This window comes from Nuphar pumila, chromosome 16, assembly GCF_984573655.1.
Source record: "Nuphar pumila chromosome 16, dmNupPumi1.hap1.1, whole genome shotgun sequence".
Lineage (NCBI taxonomy): Eukaryota > Viridiplantae > Streptophyta > Magnoliopsida > Nymphaeales > Nymphaeaceae > Nuphar > Nuphar pumila.
Genome location: NC_143264.1, coordinates 67,170,620 through 67,190,662, shown reverse-complemented (window position 1 = coordinate 67,190,662; position 20,043 = coordinate 67,170,620). Strand labels below are relative to the sequence as shown.

Genomic DNA, 20,043 nt, shown 5'->3' with positions numbered 1-20,043 from the left:
AACTATTGGTTGACTTGGGGATGGCTGGTTGTTGGATTGTTGGTCCAACGGCTAGATTGGTTCACCTATCTCTCCTTTCAATCCCTATCTTCTCCCTCTTATTCTCCATATAAAGAGTGGGTGTGTGCCTTTGTATTAGTGAGAGTGATGGATAGTTTTTTAGGTTTTGAGTGTTGTAGTGAGGCTTTTTTGTAATTTTTCATTTTTTTATATTATTTGAATTCCATACTTAATGAAATTGTTTATTTTTAAGTCTTGTGTTCTATGAGTATTTTCATTATGAATGTGTATTTAATTACATTGTATTCATGGCTCACGGGATGCATTCCGGAGTGCATTGGGATCCATACCATTTTGTAACATGTATAGCTCTAAAAAATTTAAAGATCACATACCACCATGTTTTTGTTAAAACGATGGCATCACAATATTTTAAAAATCAGTGTATCCTATATATTATACTGGATGCATGTGTGGCTTCACCTAGAAGCACCCAGAACCAGCATCTACATAATTACATTAGGCATTTTGAAGTATCCATTTGGCACATATATATATATGAAAAGTACCATTTGCCCCATGATTTTCATGGGTTTTTTGTTCTTTTATCTTAAATCTAACCAGATGGATGTGATATAGATGCTTGGTTTTATAGGATCAGCTCTTGAATCATATAATTATGATGCATAAGCAAGATTTTAAGGCTTTAAAATCAACGGCTCAGAATATTTATAATTTAAGCATCCAAAATTCGCATTTTTTCATTGAAAATGCACAATATCAACAATCGATTTATTGCAAATTCACCATGCCGAACACGTCTAAATGGCCAGATTTGCAAAAAAAGTGCTGGAAATGCCTAGTTCGCACAGTAGTTCTCATATCTAGTTCTAGTGGCCAATATATATAGTCATTAGAATATGAAAACTATTGTGTGAAGTTTGAACCACGATTGTCATGGATTTTTATTTATTTTTTCTTGAATCCAACCGTACGGATGTGATCTACATGCTTGATATTATAGGACCAACTCTTGACTCATCCGATTATGATGCATAAACAAGATCTTTTAATGATTGAAAATCAACAGCTCATAATCTTCATAAATATTCAAACATCCAAAAAATTGTATTTTTCATCAAAAATACACAATCCAACAGTTGATTCCTAGCAAATTCACCATGCCGAACACATCTACATGGTTGGATTTGCAAAAAAATGTTGGAAATGTCCAGTTCACATGGTAATTCTCATATTCTTGTGACTTTATCTATCTATCTATATATATTTGTGTGTGTGTGTGTGTGTGTCTGTGTGAGAGAGAGAGAGTTATATATAACTGACAAGAAGGTTCATAAGTGTACAGTTTTAAAAATCTAGACTATCCAAACAGGTTACAGCCAATTAGAAACCAAGAGAACTTGAAAGGAGTGATCAGAACCAACTGAGCTGACAATAAAGCCTTTAACTGAAGCCTAATTAATTTGACATGGCGATTGTACATCCTGTCTCCACCTAAGAGACCTCCGGAGTGTCTTCCTTGAAGGTATTCTAAGGATGAGTTGAAGAACACAATCTTACAAAACTTCTGATCAATTGTTTAGAACTTCAGCTCAATCCACTTAAGAGGAAGAACCAGAAAGCATTCTATGCTGAAGACTCTTTGGTCAGTTCATCATAATTTGACTTCCATTAGCACTGCTTCCTCATGCTCTGTTCTTTACTCGAGACCAAGGCTCTTCAACGTGAAAGGTTAAACCTCCGAATTAGAAAGGACCTGAAGATTCTTGATTGTTTGTATTGTTGACTATCATAATAAAACCATGGGGACCATATAAACCCTTGATTGCTTTTTGAACAAAAAAGATCATATCAATTTGGACCATATCTCTTATGCAGATATTTCTTTTCATCAAAATTCTTGGTCAAAACATCCTTGAAAGGAAAAGAGACAAGTGCATAGCTCCTGTCCTACTAAGGAAACATTCAAGCCAAATGGTTTCCCAGTGAACTGTTGAAATTACTAGTAAGTATTTGAAGAACGAATGATTCATGTTTGACCTTCATGCCAAAATGGTACACGAGAAATGTTCATGCCTCAGCATTAAAAGAATTGGTTTTTATTATTTGATAAGTGATCGTAGCAGCTTTCATAATCTTCGATAGAAAGATCTTTAGGACTAGATAATGACATCTCTGGTCTCTCTTTCTCTTGGAAAAAAAGTTACATAAAGCAAAGATTATAGAGTGGAGAAGACACTGGTAGCGATCCTGTATAAAGGAAACCTTGTCTAAGACTGTCAATTGGCACAACATACCATTTTGGTCAAATAAATGGCTGCAACAGAAAGGACTTTAATTCTTCCATACCAAGCATTTAGGGGATAAAATATTTGTCATATTCTGCATTCAAAATTTGACGAATCAATGAAACTTATGGAAGCACTTAAAAACATGAGGATAGAAATGGGCAAGTTTTCAAGAGGGAAGCCAAGGGCACTTTCACTACAAGCTCTTCGTATGAGGCCCTTGTTGAACCATTTGTTGACTTAGTCTTCAACAACAGAATTTGAGTTATGGACATCATCCACAGCTAGAACATGTTCATGGTTAGTGCTTGGCGACAAGACACTAATAATGTCCGATGTAGAGAAAATTACTGAAGATATATCAAGCAAATTGGTTTATATTGGGAGACCAAATCAGTTATTCATTTCTTTTTGTTCTCTCCTCTTTAGCACAGATAAAAACTCATAGCAGAAATAATTGAGATGGAGTGCCAAGAAAATCTCTTTAGAATTTTGAGCGGGAAGCCATGGGAAAAAGTGGACCAAGGATCACAATAGGTATACTAAAGCCACTTGGTGATTCTTGTGGATAGCAATGACTGCACAAAATTCCAACAAAAAGAACCATCCGCTGTCCAGAATCCACAACCCAAGAACAAAATAGGGTGCAATCATGTTTGACCAAATGAACTTGTTGCTTGGATTGGCATTGGATTAAGCATGAGTCACGTAACACTCATCAAACCATCCCTAACATAACAACCTATAACGATGGAGAATATTAAATGCATAGACTGATTATGCTAATAGAATTAACTAAGTTATCATCCAGAAATTATTCTAGAATGTGCACCGTTAAGATATATATATGTGTGTGTGTGTGTGTGTGTGTGTGTGTGTGTGTGTGTGTGTGTGCACATATATATTGTATATACATATATAGATACTTAGTTTTATTTATGTAGGGTATTTTTGTAATATTGTTTTGTATTTTTATTTTTTATTTTTATATTCTGCCCACTAGGGGCATTTTGGTCATTAGGACCAAATTAGCTGTTAGGAACTCCTAATTCTAGCCTATGCCACAGACACAAATTTGGACGAGACATGAATTTACGAAAAATTTCAAAAATAGAACGCAAGGACAGACAATATATATACCCTACAGCACAAGCATTTCCTATGTACTCCATGGTGTTGACATTCGTATTCAATTATGTAGAAAAATATTCATCCATACTGATTATCAATATCTAAAAAAATGCATGCACACCATAAAAGTATACTGAAAAACAGGATGGCAAGAGAGATGACTAGTTCATCAGACTCTGGGAAAGGTCAATGAAGTAACCAACAAACAATCAGTCACTACAAAAATAGCAGAACTCTATGATGCACATTGGAACACAATATACAAATCCGAACATAAGAAGTAGGAGACTCACCAAGTTTTTCATCACAAAATGGATATTTCCCTTTGACAAGTGTCTCAACAAAGAAACCAGCAAGTTCAGCCCCACAAGTGACCTAGAAATATGTAAAAAGTGTATAGCTAAGTAAATGTTATAAGTTAAGGCTGAAATTTTAGAATCCATAGTACTTCAATAAAACAACACTACACTCAAGCAGCATGAACAACCAGAAATTATGTTCTGCAAAGAGGAATAAGAACAAATAAACATGCCTAAAGCCATGCTACCAAGATTCCGCAAATGAAATGCCACATCCATGTTTAAGTTTTAGATCATTAAGTACTCCAGCACTTTACTCCTTGCCTAAGTACTCCAGCACTTTACTACTTGCCTACAAGAGCCAATGTTCAAAAACCCACCAACTTGAGTTCAGGTAGCTAGTTTTTATCATCAAACTGACTCAGGACATAGCTAAATCAAAAACAGGACTCAACCAGATCTTTTTTCGTTTTTCAAGGAAACTAGAACTATCATTAAAAGAGAAAATGAGCAAGGGATACAAATAAAGTAAATCAGAAACGCAAATTATAATATTGTTGTATCTTATTCTTGGAAGGAATCCAAGCCCCTGAAACACTCTATTGCTCCTTTCAAACCAAATATGCCAACAGGTAAGGATACACCATCGCTTCCAACTGCATCTTCAATCCTTCCCCTTGCCTATCCTCCAGTTGGTGTAAATTACCTGACTCATTGACTGGCTACTATCCCAGCAATTTACCTCCAAGTCCAACCATGCCAATGTAAGTAATACTCTAAAGAAGATGCGCATCTAGATCAAGTGAAACCTATGTCACATGGATATGGATGGAGGTAGGACACAATGCAAATTCGCTTGTGTAGACACCAAAATTTTATGATGCCCGATTACTGGCATCTTTCAAAACAAGTGTTGGCAGGTACCCAGCAGGAATCAGATACTCCTCAAAGCTCGGACGACAAAGGAGATTTTTTCGTCCATCTAAAGGATGGCTCACCGGACTGCCATCCGCTACGAGACGGCAGAACGGATCGTCGTCCGATATTGGGGATGGCAAAACGAAGTGTCGTCTGCTATGGGACGGTATAGTTACTTCGTCCGTTGCGCCAAATGTGTAAAAGTCATTTGGCGTGTTTTCCAGGGCAGGAGGTCTCCTCTAGGATGAGCCTTCATCCGAGGAGACTCTCTTGGATAAGTTTTATCCCCATTTGAGGATAAGATCAAATCCATTGGGACTAGATCCAGATTAGAAGAAGTCTTGTGACTTGAATCCCATTCTGAGTCCTATAAATAGGGGTTGGCCCCTAGGACCCAGACATCTGGAAATAAGATACCAAAGTGTTGGCCCTGCAGAACAAGCCTACTCAAGCCCTGCCAGTACTCTGTCTTGACGCTATTAAAGAACACTAATACCTACGTGGAGGTGTTGACCGACCAAAATAAGCCTAAAAGCTAAGCGAACCCTCAAGTCCGAAAAAAGTATTTTCCATATCCCCGATCTGTTTGTTTCAATTTCATATAATCTTTTGATTGGGTGCTTATACACGTTTTGTATTTGTTTGCATACATGAATTCGCGATGGTGTGATTCAAGCTACGGAGATCAAAAAGTCTACCCTATCTTAAACTTCCCATCAGGCGAAGGACGATTGAAGCTTGCAAACAGTGTCCCCACACTTCTAAAAGGATTTTGCGTAATTTGGGTAAGTAAACCTTTCCCAATTCCAAAAATTTTATCAACAGTTTTTAGCGATCATGATGGGATGTCATTTTATTTTTCAATTTCTCGTAGCTAGACTTGCATTATCGAAAGAATTTTGAGTTGCAAAAAACTCAGTTTTCATGTTTTCTCTTTATCGAACAACGAAACCTGTATTGCCATTCCCTGATTCTGTCGTCCGATATTATGTCGTTCAGTAGGTTGATCACCGTCTGCAGACAATGTCGTCCACAAACAACGTTGTTCGCAGGGATTTTCTTTTTGTCTGTAGAGCTTTCTTTGTCAGATTAGTTGTCCACAGATAACGCCATTCACAAAAAACACTACCTAAGGGCTTTTCTTTCTGTCTGCGGAGCTTTTCTTTTTGTCTGCAGCATTAGCAGACAGTGTCGTCTGTAGTTAGCGTTATCTGCAGCATCGGCAAAAACTGCTTTTGTGTCTGCAGACAATGTTGTCTACTCTGCCTGCAGTTTTGGCAAGTTATGTCATCTGTTAGATTCTGCCAGCTAATAGATTGGTCGTTCAGTAGCCTTTTTCGTCCAAACGACTCTTCCATCCGTACCGGTGTGGTGTAGATCAATATTGTTTTGCTTTGCTTCTTTTTTTGCTAGATCTTCTATTTAGTTTTTTTTTGTTACTTGATTTAGCTCACGTATAGGTTGTCTTGCATTAAGCTCAGGCATAAACATCAGGTTTAGGCTTATTACATCTTAGAAACCCTTGTTGGAGATTTCCATGCCATATAGAAATTAGAAAAATACGACCTCCAGCAAGTTAGGGCTTGTTTAGGACACTGCTTTATCTCATTGTGTACTCACTTTGAAATTTCTGAAAATTTGGCCAATTGTTGTAGAAACATCAATAAAATGTCTGATGCTAGATTATGATATTCGAGTCTAGGCTTAGTCAGCGATAAGACCTAAACAAGTCAATTAATAGGTGATTAAAACTTTTATTTTTGACCTTTAAAATCAAACAAAATTCAGGTTAAATTCAGGCAAACTTCGAAGGCAAAAATCGAGTTATACATCGCTAGATGCGCCTCAAAATTCTGAGTTTAACGATATTTTATTTTTCTGAATTTGGCTACGGCTGATCCAAAAAATCATATTTTTTTTAAAAAGGCCTATCTCGATGGGACCGGGTCTAGGTTGGATCAAACCGAATCCGATCCGTATGATCCAAGTTAATATGGATCTCTGGACTCAGTCTAAGACCCATATTAATTAAGATTTGATTCAGTTCAAGATCCATATGGATTTTGGATATGGATTCGGATCTTGGATCTGAATTCAAATCCAAGATTTAGTTCCAACAAAATTAAAGCTTTAAATTTAAAATACATGTTTAAATTAAGGAAATTTAAAGTTAAAAAGACTGCCAGAGGGATAAGGCACCCTCTGGAAATTTTTGGGTATTTATTAAATAATAAATAATTAATTATTAATTATTTTAATATTAAAATTATTAAATTTCAAAAATTTCAGATAAGGTAGTTAAAAAATAATTAGGGTTCTCTAGAAGAGTCTTGTAGTTACTATAAGGAAAAAAAAAGAAAAAGAGGTAAGTTTTTTAAAGAGGAATGAGTTGGAAAAGTCAACAAAAGAAAAAATTCTAGAAAAAATTAGGAAAGTAGGTTGGAGATAGAATTTCAGCCCTCATATGAGAAACCCTAGAGGGAGGCGTCACCCTCTAGAGGCCCTCTAATATAAAAACTACAAAAAAAAGAAAGAAAGAGAGAAAAAGAGAGAGAGAGAGAGAGAAAACATGGAGGAGGAAGAGAAGAGAAGAGAAGAGGAGGAAAAAAATATTGGAGGAGGAGAAGCCTTCTTCCTCTTCGGTTATCCGAGGTTTTTCGGTCATATTCAAGCTTAAAAAAAATGTATAGGCCTCTCGATTCGAATAGGATAAAATAGCGTAAATAAGTTCCCGTAGTATTTTTTTTGGGTGGAATGGAAAAAGAAGAAAAGAATGAGAAATCTGATTTTATTAGGTATATATATACATACATAACGTAATATTGGTTATGTATATATATATATATGAGATGTTAAAACAGTCTATAAACTTTATTCTTGTAGCCTAAGCATGCTGTTTAGGTTTTTGGGTGCATATCGTTAGATTTTGTCCTACTATTCACAAGGACAGATCTGTCCCATCATGTGTACAAACAGATCTGCCCATTGCAATGGTGGACAGATCTACCCTATCATGTGTACGGACAGATCTCTCCCCTGCAATGGTGGATAGATCTAGACAGATCTGACAAGCCACACGGACGTGCAGATCTGGTCCAGATCTACGGATGTGAATGGCTGGTTCTTGGCCAGTGCATGCACAGATTTCGGTCAAAAAAATACATATAGGTGGGACACAGATCGGCTGAGCATATCTCAAACACATTTGTGCCCAGCCGACTGCGGTCGGCTGAGCATGTTTTGCATGCTGTCACGCCCAGCGGACTGTGGTTGATTGAGCAGTGTGTACTCTGTCAAACCTAGCTGATTGCAGTCAGCTGGGCAGAACCTATGTATTACACCCCAGTCGGCTGCTGCCAGCTGGGGGTGGACTCATGTACAAAAAAAAGGGCTTTTGTTAAGCCCTGACGACTCCTAAAGATGTTAAGCCCAGCCGACCTACAGTCGGCTTAGGCAGATTCACAAACTGGTAAGCCCAACCGACTGCAATCGGCCGAGCAGTTGTCAAAAAAAAAAACTATATATATATATATATATATATATATATATATATATATATATATATATATATATATATATATATATATATATATATATATATATATATATATATATATATATATGCTTAGATTCATACATGTTAAAAGTTCAGACTTGTATATATTACATGTCATGATTTTTACATGTTAGATATTCAGACTTACACATGTTCCATGTTCAGATTTTTACATGTTAAATATTCAGAATTTCACATGTTACATGTTCAGATTTTTACAAGTCAAATATTCAGATTTATACTAGTTAAATATTAAGATTTATACCAGTTAAATGTTCAGATTTTTACATGTTAAAGGCTCATAATTAAACATGTTGAATATTCAGATTGGATGTTCAGATTTAAGCATGCTGAATGTGCAGATTTATGCATGTTGAATATTCAAATTTGTGTGTTTTCGCCCATGTCAGATTATGTATTTTTATGATTGGACTGTTATGCATGTTTTCATGTGAATGTAATGCATGCTTTCATGTAACTGTTAGGCATGTTTTTTTATGCGACTACCATGCTAATGTTGTCCTGTGCATGAGGGCAGCATAAAGAGCTTGCTCGAGGCGGCAAAATTTGTTGTGCTTCACATATGCTCATGAAATTGAATACCTTATTAGCATAAACGTGCATATTATGAACACATGAATTTTGAGGTTTATTTGTTGTTGCATCAACATAGTCATGAGCATACTTGAATGATATTGATGCAAGGCAGGACCCGATTGGACCCATCGTGCCACCCAATCTACCACAAAGGACAGATGAGCTACCTCGCGTGTATGATCCATTTGCAGGGACGGAGCCACGACGCAGGGAGGTACCCCTGCGCACCTACTCCAGGCGTGGTGGAGTTCGCACGTCCCAGAACCAGCAGCAAATGGAAGATGACCTGGATCGCGGGTCGGATCCAAGTCTGGATCCGCGACCCAGGTCCACTAAATAGCCTTTAAAAGGCTCACGCCTAGGGTTGCGTGGGCAGAGAAATTGAAAAAGGCTCAGCCGTCACTTTTCTTTTCAGCATTCTTGTTTCCTCATTTATTATTTTTGCATTCTGTTTTCTTTTTCCTTTCCGTCTTTACTGTTGATTTCTTCCCCATTGATTATTGAACCTTATTGAGATTAATAAAGAGTTGGAGTCACACCGATTCACGGTGGGCTGCTGTTTTTCACTCCTCCTCCAACTTGGCCTGCATCAAAGTGGTATCAGAGTCGGCGTTCCACCTTCATCAGCGATATGGCTCTTGAGGCAGGAACCGATCCGGTACAAGGCGAAGCGCGTGAGGAGGCGAGCAGCGAAGATCCAATGTTTTGTGTCATGGAGGTGTTGACGAAAATACAGGAGAATATGTTGTGCATGAGTCGGGATGTCGCCGGCCTATCGAAAAGGCTGGATGAGATGGATAATCGCATGACGGCATTCGAGTCGCGCAAAGGGCCGTGCGCAGTACCAGATACAGGCCTCACTGATGGTGCGTCTGCAAATTTGAGTCCCCAGGTTGCCGAATCATCTCAGCCGATACCTCTACAACAAGGACCTACCGCTGCCTTCCCAGCAGTTCCAGCGTCCATGCATAACCCGGACACCTTTCAACAGCACCAGGGGATCTCGGCGAACAGCGATTCCCTGGTAAGAGCACCTCAGCCCCGGCAACGAGTAACTCGTCAGTATCGCAGGTGGGCCCGAGCCTGCAGGACCCCAACAGCACGCTGGGTCCACCTGCAGGCCAGGGTTCGTGGCCAGGCGTAACAGTGACTGCGCAGCAGGCCAACCCGAACCTGTAGGGCCCCAGCGTGGCGCTGGGTCCACCTGCAGGCCCTGGATCGTGGCAGGGTTTCGCGCGAGCTGCGTCGCAGGTTGAGTTGAGTCGGCAGGGGCCCAGCGTCACGATGGACCCTGCTGCTGGCCCGGTCTTGTCAGCCCGGCTCGGGAGGGACTTACCTTTTCCCCCCGACCCCACTCGGGGAGGCTCTGTAGTCGCATCCCTACGAGCTGGAGTTGGCGAGCCCCTGTTGATTGGGCCAGACCCAAGAGGAATCAATCCAGTTTTTGATACAACAGGACCCAGGCCTGTTTCGCTGGGACCAACCATTGGGTCTCAGGGAGCGGGTTTGGGTCTAGACACCCCTCACCCAGCCTACCTAGTTGGTTCCGGTTCGCGGGCAGCCCCGAACCAGAACCAACCCATTAATTCTGACCCTCAAAATAGACCCCATGCCGATCATAACCCATATCGGACCCGGACGGAGCTCCAGTTTGGATTTGAGCCGGGTCAAAACCAGACCCATAATCTTATGGATCGAGGATCGAGTTCAAACCAAGCCTATTATCCCCACAACTCGAACTCCGATCCAGCCCATCCCTATCTGGGTCCGACGAGTAGTGTAGGAATGGGCCCGATCCATATCCCATCGGGCGAGTCAACCCATCCATATACCCACCAGGCCCCATACCCATACCCCTACCCAAACCCAAACCCACCTGTTTACCCAACCCTGGCCCAGAACCCAACACCATACTCCTAACCCACAACCATATTATACCAATTCTACCCGCCAGGAACCCGAACCCTCCACCCTACATTGGATTTCCCGTCATTCCAGTACCACAATACCGGCCGCAGATGGTGCCTGCCCACGGGCAAACCAGACCGAGGCAATGTCAGCAGGAACCGGCGCGCCCTGACCGTCGACCCCCCATCGGGCGAGTTCGACAGCACCAGCATCCCGGCGAGCAATACCGCACTACGGACAATGAAGTAGTATGGGACGATGACATTTTCTTGAACGAGCATCCTGCAGGAATGGTGGAGCCGCGACAACAGAGAGCACCAGACCACTCCTCCACTTATGGCGTGAAACTGGATCTTCCGAAGTTCGCGGGGCGATTCGACGCGGAGCAATTTTTCGACTGGTCTTATGCAGTGCAGTTCTTCTTCGACTATCACACTGTCGCTGAACATCGTCGTGTCTCGCTAGCGTCTACGCAATTGAGAGGCCTAGCACAGACATAGTGGGTGGAGCTACAACAATCGAGGGAGCGGCAGGGATTAGAGCGCGTACAGTCGTGGGAGAAAATGCAAAGCTTGATGCAGTCAAAATTTGTGCCTTCGGATCACGCCGAGCGAGCCTACAAGGAATACCTGACCCTGCGCCAAGGCTCCCGAACTGTAGCAGAGTACACCGCGGAGTTCCATCGTCTTTCCCTGCGTGTGCAGATTGAGGAAACAGCTCGTCAGCAGGTCACGAGGTACATTTCGGGTCTTCGTCCTGCTATCTCTGATGATTTTAGTTGTGTTACAGTTGAGACATTAGATCAGGCCAGCAGTTTCGCCATGAACATCGAGGACAAGCTGAAGCGGAGGCAAGAATATAGGACGTCCCGTAGTGAACCCACCAGTCGACCTAAGTCGGGTTTCTCAACCAGAGGAGCAAGCTCCCCTAGTGATTCAAAGCCTAGAGCAGACCTTAGCAAACCTGACCAGTCAGGCCCAGCTTTCCACACCCGGTCCAAAGCCAAACCTAGTGAGTCGACCCTTCGTTGTTTTAGATGTCAAGAGTTAGGGCATGTCGCGTCCAAGTGTCCCACCGTGAGCAGGAACACCCATCTTGTTGAAGGAATTGTAGAGTCTGCATCCGCAAGTGAGAGTGATAGTGACGACAAGTCATTAGTTGAAGACGAAGATGAGAGGGGAGTTATAGAGTTCGACGGTAACGTCGAAAGTTTGTTGTCCATCCGTCATGTGTTGACCACACCCCGCGAATCAGCCCCATCGAAATGGTTAAGGAATAACATTTTTAGGACCCGGTGCAACTGTGAGGGTCACGCTTGTGATGTCATCATTGACACCGAAGCATGCGAGAACATGGTGTCTGAGAGTGTGGTTTCTACCTTAAAACTCAACACCGAGAAGTTGTCCCAACCCTATAAGATGGCCTGGTTCAAGAAAGGAAACGAGGTTCCCATCACTCAGCGATGCCTACTCCGGTTTTCCATGGGAGAACACTACCACGATTAGGTGTGGTGTGATGTAGCCCCTATGCACGCGTGTCACATTCTTTTGGGTCGTCCCTGGCAGTTTGATCGCCAGACAACTCACGATGGCCGCAAGAACACATACTCTTTTACCATTAATGGCCATAAGATAGTCCTTCTACCTATCAAGGAGACCGGCTTTCCCACCGTGGACAAACCTGAGCGAGTTCCCCGCCTAGCAGGCCTCTCGTACCGGCTTTTCTTGAATCATTGTCAGGAAGATGGCTATTGTTATGCCCTGGTGGCAAAGCCCGTGATGAGTTCGTCAGTGTCCATTCCCGCGGACGTTGCCCCTCTTCTAGAGGAGTTCCACGACATTATGCCGGATGACCTACCTGATGGATTACCTTCGACAAGGGTAGTTCAGCATGCCACTGACTTTGTGCCAGGGTCGAGCCTACCCAACCTTCCTACATATTGCATGAACCCCTCCGAGCACACCGAGTTTTTAAGACAGGTTCGGGAATTACTGCAAAAGGGTTTCATTCGCGAGAGTGTTAGCCCTTGTGCAGTGTCCGTCTTACTCACTCCTAAGAAAGATGGGTCCATGCGCATGTGTGTTGATAGCCGCGCGATCAATCGCATCACAGTCAAATACCGTTTTCCCATTTCTCGTTTGAATGATATGTTTGATATGTTATCTGGTGCCTCCATTTTCTCTAAGATAGATCTAAAAAGCGGGTATCACCAGATTCGTATACGAGAAGGGGACGAGTGGAAAACGGCATTCAAGACACGCGATGGATTGTACGAGTGGTTAGTCATGCCGTTTGGGTTATCTAATGCCCCAAGTACCTTCATGAACATGATGACCCAAGTCTTGCGTCCGTGTATTGGGAAGTTTGTTGTTGTCTACTTTGATGATATTTTGATTTATAGTTCGTCATTGTCCGATCATTTGAATCACCTGCGTCAAGTTTTAGGTATTTTGAGGAGGAAAAAATTGTATGCCAATGCAAAGAAGTGTGAGTTTATGACGTCCAGTGTCGTGTTCTTAGGCTTTATTGTGTCATCTGATGGCGTCAAGGCCGACCCCGCAAAAGTCCACGCGATTGTCGATTGGCCTACCCCAAAGACTATAGGAGAGATTCGTAGCTTCCACGGGTTAGCCACTTTTTACCGACGTTTTGTAAGAAATTTTAGTACCCTCATGGCCCCCATCACGGAGTGCCTAAAAGGTACTAGTTTTCATTGGACGGCCGCAGCTGGAAAAGCCTTTACGATCATCAAAGAAAAAATGACCAGTGCTCCTGTCTTAGCTCTCCCTGATTTTAGTGCAGTCTTTGAGGTTGAGTGTGATGCCTCCAAAGTGGGGATTGGCGATGTCGTGAATCAGAATCGCAGACCCGTTGCCTTCTTTAGTGAGAAGCTGACTCAGGCTAGGTGCCAATACTCCACTTACGATGTTGAGTTTTATGCCGTAGTACAAGCCCTTCGTTATTGGCGACATTACCTCATTTATAAGGAATTTGTTTTGTACACGGACCATGAGGCTTTGAAGTATCTAAATAGTCAAAAGAAGTTGAGTGCTCGTCATGCCAAGTGGGTCAGCTTCTTGCAAGAGTACACCTTTTCGCTTCGCCATCAATCTGGTACCCTGAACAAGGTGGCTGACGCTCTTAGTAGGAAGAACAGTCTTCTGATGACTATGTCAGTGCATGTCATTGGCTTCGAACAATGCAAGGAATTATATCTCACGGACCCTGATTTTCACCAAGTCTAGGAAGGGTGCATCTCTTCAAATCACACCCTCGACCCCCGTTTTTGTATTCATAATGGTTACCTCTTCCGTGGGAACAAATTATGTGTGCCCGATTTCTCCCTTAGGCTCCAGTTGATTTCTGAATTACATGAAGGAGGGTTAGCCGGGCATTTCGGACATGATAAGACGTTCGCTCTCTTAGATGAACAATACTTTTGGCCCAAAATGCGCAAAGATGTTGTCAAGTTCATCCAAGGGTGTCATGTGTGTCAAGTGTCCAAGGGTCATCGTCAGAATAGTGGTTTGTATACTCCGTTACCCATTCCTGAACGGCCGTGGGAGCACGTATCCATGGATTTTATCGTGGGCCTTCTACGAACACCACGGCGTGTTGATTCAATTTTAGTAGTTGTTGACCGGTTCTCCAAAATGGCTATCTTTGTCTCGTGTAAGCGAACCATCGATGCCTCTTTAGTCGCCTCCTATTATTTCAAGGACGTTGCCCGTTTCCATGGTCTACCCCACTCAATCACTTCTGATCGTGACACGCGTTTTATGAGTCACTTTTGGAAATCGTTACGACCCTGTTAAAGACTAAGCTTCAATTCAGTAGTGCGTATCACCCCCAGACCGATGGCCAAACCGAAGTTGTGAATCGCACCTTAGGAAATTTATTACGGAGCCTAGTGGGGGAAAATGTCAACACTTGGGATCTCGTATTGCCCCAAGCCGAGTTCGCATATAACAACTCCATTAACTGTTCTACTGGTAAATCTCCGTTCCAAGTAGTGTATGGTCGGTCACCCACCCATGTCGTTGACCTAGCCCCTGTGTCAGATCTCTCAGCTCCAGCTCCGAATGCCTTTGATGCCGTCGAATATATGCGTGACATTCACAGACAAGTCTGTGTCAAACTTGCTGAAAGCTACGAGGCCTACAAAGCTTTCGTAGATCAGGGTCGTCGTGATGTCCACTTCCAGGTCGGTCAACTCGTCTGGGTGTATCTGCGTCCAGAGCGTTTTCCTGTAGGCACCTATAGCAAATTAAGTCCTAAGAAGTATGGCCCTTTTAGGATCCTTTAGCGATTGGGTTCGAATGCCTACCTCCTTGAGTTGCCCGATGATTGGCATATTTCCCCTATTTTCAATGTGGCTGATCTATATGCTTACTGTGGCAACAACAAGTCGTCAGAGCCGACTTCTTCCCAACTAGGAGAGAATGATGCAGGGCAGGACCCGATTGGACCCATCGTGCCACCCGATCTACCACAAAGGACAGATGAGCTACCTCGCGTGTATGATCCACTTGCAGGGACGGAGCCACGATGCAGGGAGGTACCCCTGCGCACCTACTCCAGGCGTGGTGGAGTTCACATGTCCCAGAACCAGCAGCAGATGGAAGATGACCCGGATCGCGGGTCGGATCCAAGTCTGGACCCGCGAGCCGGGTCCACTAAATAGCCTTTAAAAGGCTCACGCCTAGGGTTGCGTGGGCAGAGAAATTGAAAAAGGCTCAGTCGTCACTTTTCTTTTCAGCATTCTTGTTTCCTCATTTATTATTTTTGCATTCTGTTTTCTTTTTCCTTTCAGTCTTTATTGTTGATTGCTTCTCCATTGATTATTGAACCTTATTGAGATTAATAAAGAGTTGGAGCCACACTGATTCACGGTGGGCTGCTGTTTTTCACTCCTCCAACTTGGCCTGCATCAGATATGCATGAAACAAAATATGAGAACAAGATGTATGTTCCAAGCGTGTGTTCATATGCATATGAAATTGTTATACATGTACATTCTTATTATGTGTGCATGAATGTGCATTTGTGAGCATGTGAAATGATTGCATAAGTTGCACGCTTATTGTGGTTTTTGTGTAAGGTGCATAAGTGGTTTAATGTGACCAGTGTAGGCCATGTGGGCCGCGAGCAGGTGTTGCTCTAAGCTTTGTTTAATGCATTGCAAAATCCATAAAATTTATTGGTTTTCTAAATTAATTATACTGTTAAATATTGTAACGGGCCAAGGTGACATGTTGTGTTTCGCATGTTGATTTGCAAAACGAATAGTGTAAAGAATTTTTTTTTGATAAAAAGATAAAAGAGACCAAAACAGTGTAATTAATGTTTCTTCCTAGATGTCTCTTTCACAGTATGAGAATCCTGGATGGCGGTTTTGAAAAATCGTGAGGATACTAAAACTCTGCATGCGATTGTGGCCTTTAACCCGATATAGTGATTCACCTGTCAGCTAGAATTTTAAGGTGTTTTTGCAACTTTGCCTGGGAGTGGTGTTTAGACACAACTGTTATTATTGGTATACCAAGAAAGTGACATCAGTGGATGTTGATTTTCCTAGTGTCCCGATATTAGATGTTGATTTCTAATGTTTCGATGAATGGTGTTGATTAATGACATCGGTCAAAGGCTAACTGTGTAAATCAGTAATAAAATACAAATTGTGTCTTAAGCTACGATTGAGAACCTAACTTAAACTTCGAGAATTTTTTGTACCCATTTTGAGTATCTGCGGGTTTTAATGAAAAGTGAAACTAAAATTGTGTGCATTTAATAGGGACATGCATATAAAAGAAACTCTAATAATAACTTAATAAGTTACGCATGAATATGCACTGATATCATGCATATTAATTGTTCTGCATTAGTTCATGCATCCTTACATGTTCTCTTACATGTGATAGATTGATTGTTGCATGATAATTGTTCTCACTAGCATGAATGGTTATTTGAATTATAAAATTGTTGTAGTTATGTTCCTCTAAAAATGTTACATGAATTTGATTTATGCTTTTCTTGTCCATTTGAATTGTTAGAGGAATTTGTACGCAGGATCCATGATTTTGACCATTTGCTTTTTATGTTTTTCAGGGCCTCTAAAGCCCAGTGACGAGACCGACTGCCATAGAAAAACTACGAGACCTACGTGATGGCTTTGACATTTTGCTTTGACATATGAGTCTTGTTAAGATAAGTCGTCCTCTTAATGGTTTAGTTTTACTCAAGGTTGTTTTTGGTATTTACTAAATAATGAGGGACCCATATGTAAATATATTCATTTGGCTAATCTCTATTTAAAAAATAGGTGATTAGACCTAATTAAATGAGCAGACGTCTTTCCCTCTCACTCTCTCTTTTCTTCTCTCTTTTATCCACATGGTATCAAAGCAGTCGACCCTGGGAGCGTGATCTCGCGTTCTGCGCCAAAAAAAAAAAGCTCGAGTGAAGGATAGTAGATTGCGTGAAGGGGATCAAAAGGTGTGCCTGATCTATTTTTTAAGAACGAGAGCTACAGATCTGAGGTCTGACAAGAGTCATGACTAAGATCTGTCATCAGATCTAAAAGTTACAGTGGATCCTTTTTTATTTTGTCCAGATCGGGTAGTGACAGGTATCGTTGTTGTGCAAAAGTTGTACAGTGGATGCCGGCATTTTTTTTTTGGCTAAATGTAGCCTATTGACGTGGGTTTCTTTTATACCCATGTTAGTTCAAAACTGATCACAGATCTGGAGTTGTCGTGAGTTTAGTACCCAGTGGAGCAGTTTGTATGAGATCTGTTTATGAGTTTTGGTCGACCAAACCTGGTAGATACACGTTTGGGTGCAGTAGTAATGTCGTGACATGGGTGATGACTTGATGTGTCGTGGGTCAGTTTTTTTTGTTGTCGAAAACAGAAAAGGGTATTCTTATATAGTCGTGGATTTGCAAAAAAACTTTATCTGATCGTATGTTCAGATCATATGTTTGAGTTGTTGTGAAGATTCAAAAGCTCATATCGTTGTCTGTGTTTTTTTTGTATCGTGGATCTGCATAATTTCTTTATAACCTAGTCGGTTCATATCTGATCACAGATCGGGTATTGTGGTGAAGGCAATCACTATAGCAAATCTGTATATTGTGGAGCAAATCATTTTCTAACTGTGACAAAAAAATTTTATGTGCATTTGGACATCTATTTCAGCAGCTATATTGGTTGTGGATCCTTAGTTCGTGCTATTCATTATGGGTGAAGTTCAAAAATCTGATTATAAGAATGAGGCTATTGGGAAATATAAACCCTTCGCTAATCCTTTCTCATATGGTTCTTCCGTGAAATTAAATGAAACAAACTATGCAAGGTGGTCCCAAACTTTTATGATGTCTGTGTCTGGGCATCGTAAAAAGCATGTTCTGTTAGAATTTGAACCAACTGATAAAACAGGAAAATATAATACTTGGGAAGAAGATAATGACATTGTTATGTCATGGATCATGAATAGCATTGAACCTCATATTGCAAATGACTTAATTTATTACAATACGGCTAAACAGATGTGGGACACTCTTCGAGATACGTACTCTCAAGAGACTAATGTGAGTCGTATTCTCCAAGTTGAACAAGAAATATATAATTTGCAACAAGGTGATCAATCTTTGGCCCAGTATTATGCCTCTGATAAGGCTGCCTTTGAGAGACTGAATGCTCATAGGCCTTTGTGTTGCTCAAAACAAAAGAATCATCAAGAACAGACTATGGTTGCTTGATTCCTCACAGGCCTATCGTCAGAGTTTTCAGTTGCAAAAGTCCAAATGTTGACCGGGTCTGATGTTCCTACTCTTGCTGATGCATACAATCGATTGAGTAGACTTGCCATCTCTCTTCCACAATCTCAACCTGCATCTCAGTCATCTGCTTTAGTTGTACCATCTAGTTATGGACGAGGAAATCCTATGAATGTTAGAGGTAGAGGTCGTGAAAGAGGTATGGGAGGTAGAGGTAAACTCCAATGTACCTATTGTAGAAAATCAAGACATTTAGAAGATCGGTGCTAGGATAAACATGGACGGCCTGCATTCTCTCCGTTGAAGCAAAATGCTCTAAAAGCTAATGCTACAAAACTGAAAGTGGAGCATGAAACCAATTCTCCCAGTGAATCTATCACTCTCAATTGTGCAGAATATGAAGAGCTAGTCTCTCATCGTCCTTCAAGTTCTTCTCCTGTAGTTGGTGTGGCCTACTCTACCAGAGACCATCTTTCTCCAATGATAGTAAGTGGATTATTGACACTGGTGCATCTAGACATCTATATGGAAACTCTCAATTTTTTTCAGATCTAAAGGATATTCCTGCACATCAGGGAGTCTCATTAGCAGATGGGAGTTCCTCCCCGATTATCGGTCAGGGAAATGTCTCTATATCCTCTTCATTGCAGTTGGAAAATGTTGTTCATGCCCTTTCATTTCCTCAAAGTTTACTCTCAGTGAATTGTCTTACAAAAGAGCTAAATTGTAGGGTGATATTTGATCTTGTATGTTGTCATTTTCAGGATTTGCTGACGGGAAAGAAGATTGGTGGAGGCTATGAAGAAAATGGAGTCTACTACCTACATCACCCTGTGGTAAACAGTTATGTTGCAGTCGATTCTTCCTCGAGTCCTATTCAGTGGCATCGTCGTCACGGACATCCTTCATTGTCGAAGTTTCATCGTGTCATTTCTCAAATACCGTCTACAATATCATTCCAGTGTGAAGCACGTCAGTTGGGCAAGCATCATCGGAGTTCGTTTCCTTCTAGTCAGAGTCAGTCCAGTCATAAGGTCTTTGAACTTCTTTATGCGGATGTATGGGGTCCTAGTAAGATTCCTACCAAGACCCAATGTCGTTATTATCTTGTCATTGTCGATGATTTTTCTAAGTTTTCTTGGGTGTTCTTAATAAAAGAAAGATTTGAAGTTCCTAATATTCTAAAATCTTTGGTCATTGAAATAAAAACTCAGTTTGATTCAGTTGTCAAGATTATTCGCACTGACAATGCTCTTGAGTTTAAAACCATAGCTCTATTGCAATTTTACCGGGATCATAAAATTCAACCTCAAGCCTCCTATGCCTATACTTCTCAACAAAATGGGGTGGCTGAACGAAAACATAGGCATCTCCTAGACGTAGCACACACTCTTATGATTCAATCCAATGTTTCTGCCTCATATTGGGGTGATGTAGTTACCACGGCGTGTTATTCGATCAACTGCATGCCTTCATCGTCTGTGGAAGACCAAATTCCTTTACAAATTCTATATCCAAGTGCACCTCTCTTTCCTCTTTTGCCCA

The 20,043-nt window shown here is 41.4% G+C and overlaps 1 protein-coding gene across 1 annotated transcript in view; it reads right to left on the bottom strand.

Annotated features, from left to right (window-relative positions):
- Positions 1-241: 241 nt before the first annotated feature.
- Positions 242-20,043, bottom strand: part of LOC149813403 (protein GET4-like) — a 42,097-nt gene continuing 22,295 nt past the window's right edge. Inside the window, exon 5 of the mRNA XM_089992131.1 lies at positions 242-3,815. Coding sequence (XP_089848257.1) covers positions 3,657-3,815 — 159 coding nt within the window. The 3' untranslated portion in view covers positions 242-3,656. The remainder of the gene's footprint in view (positions 3,816-20,043) is intronic.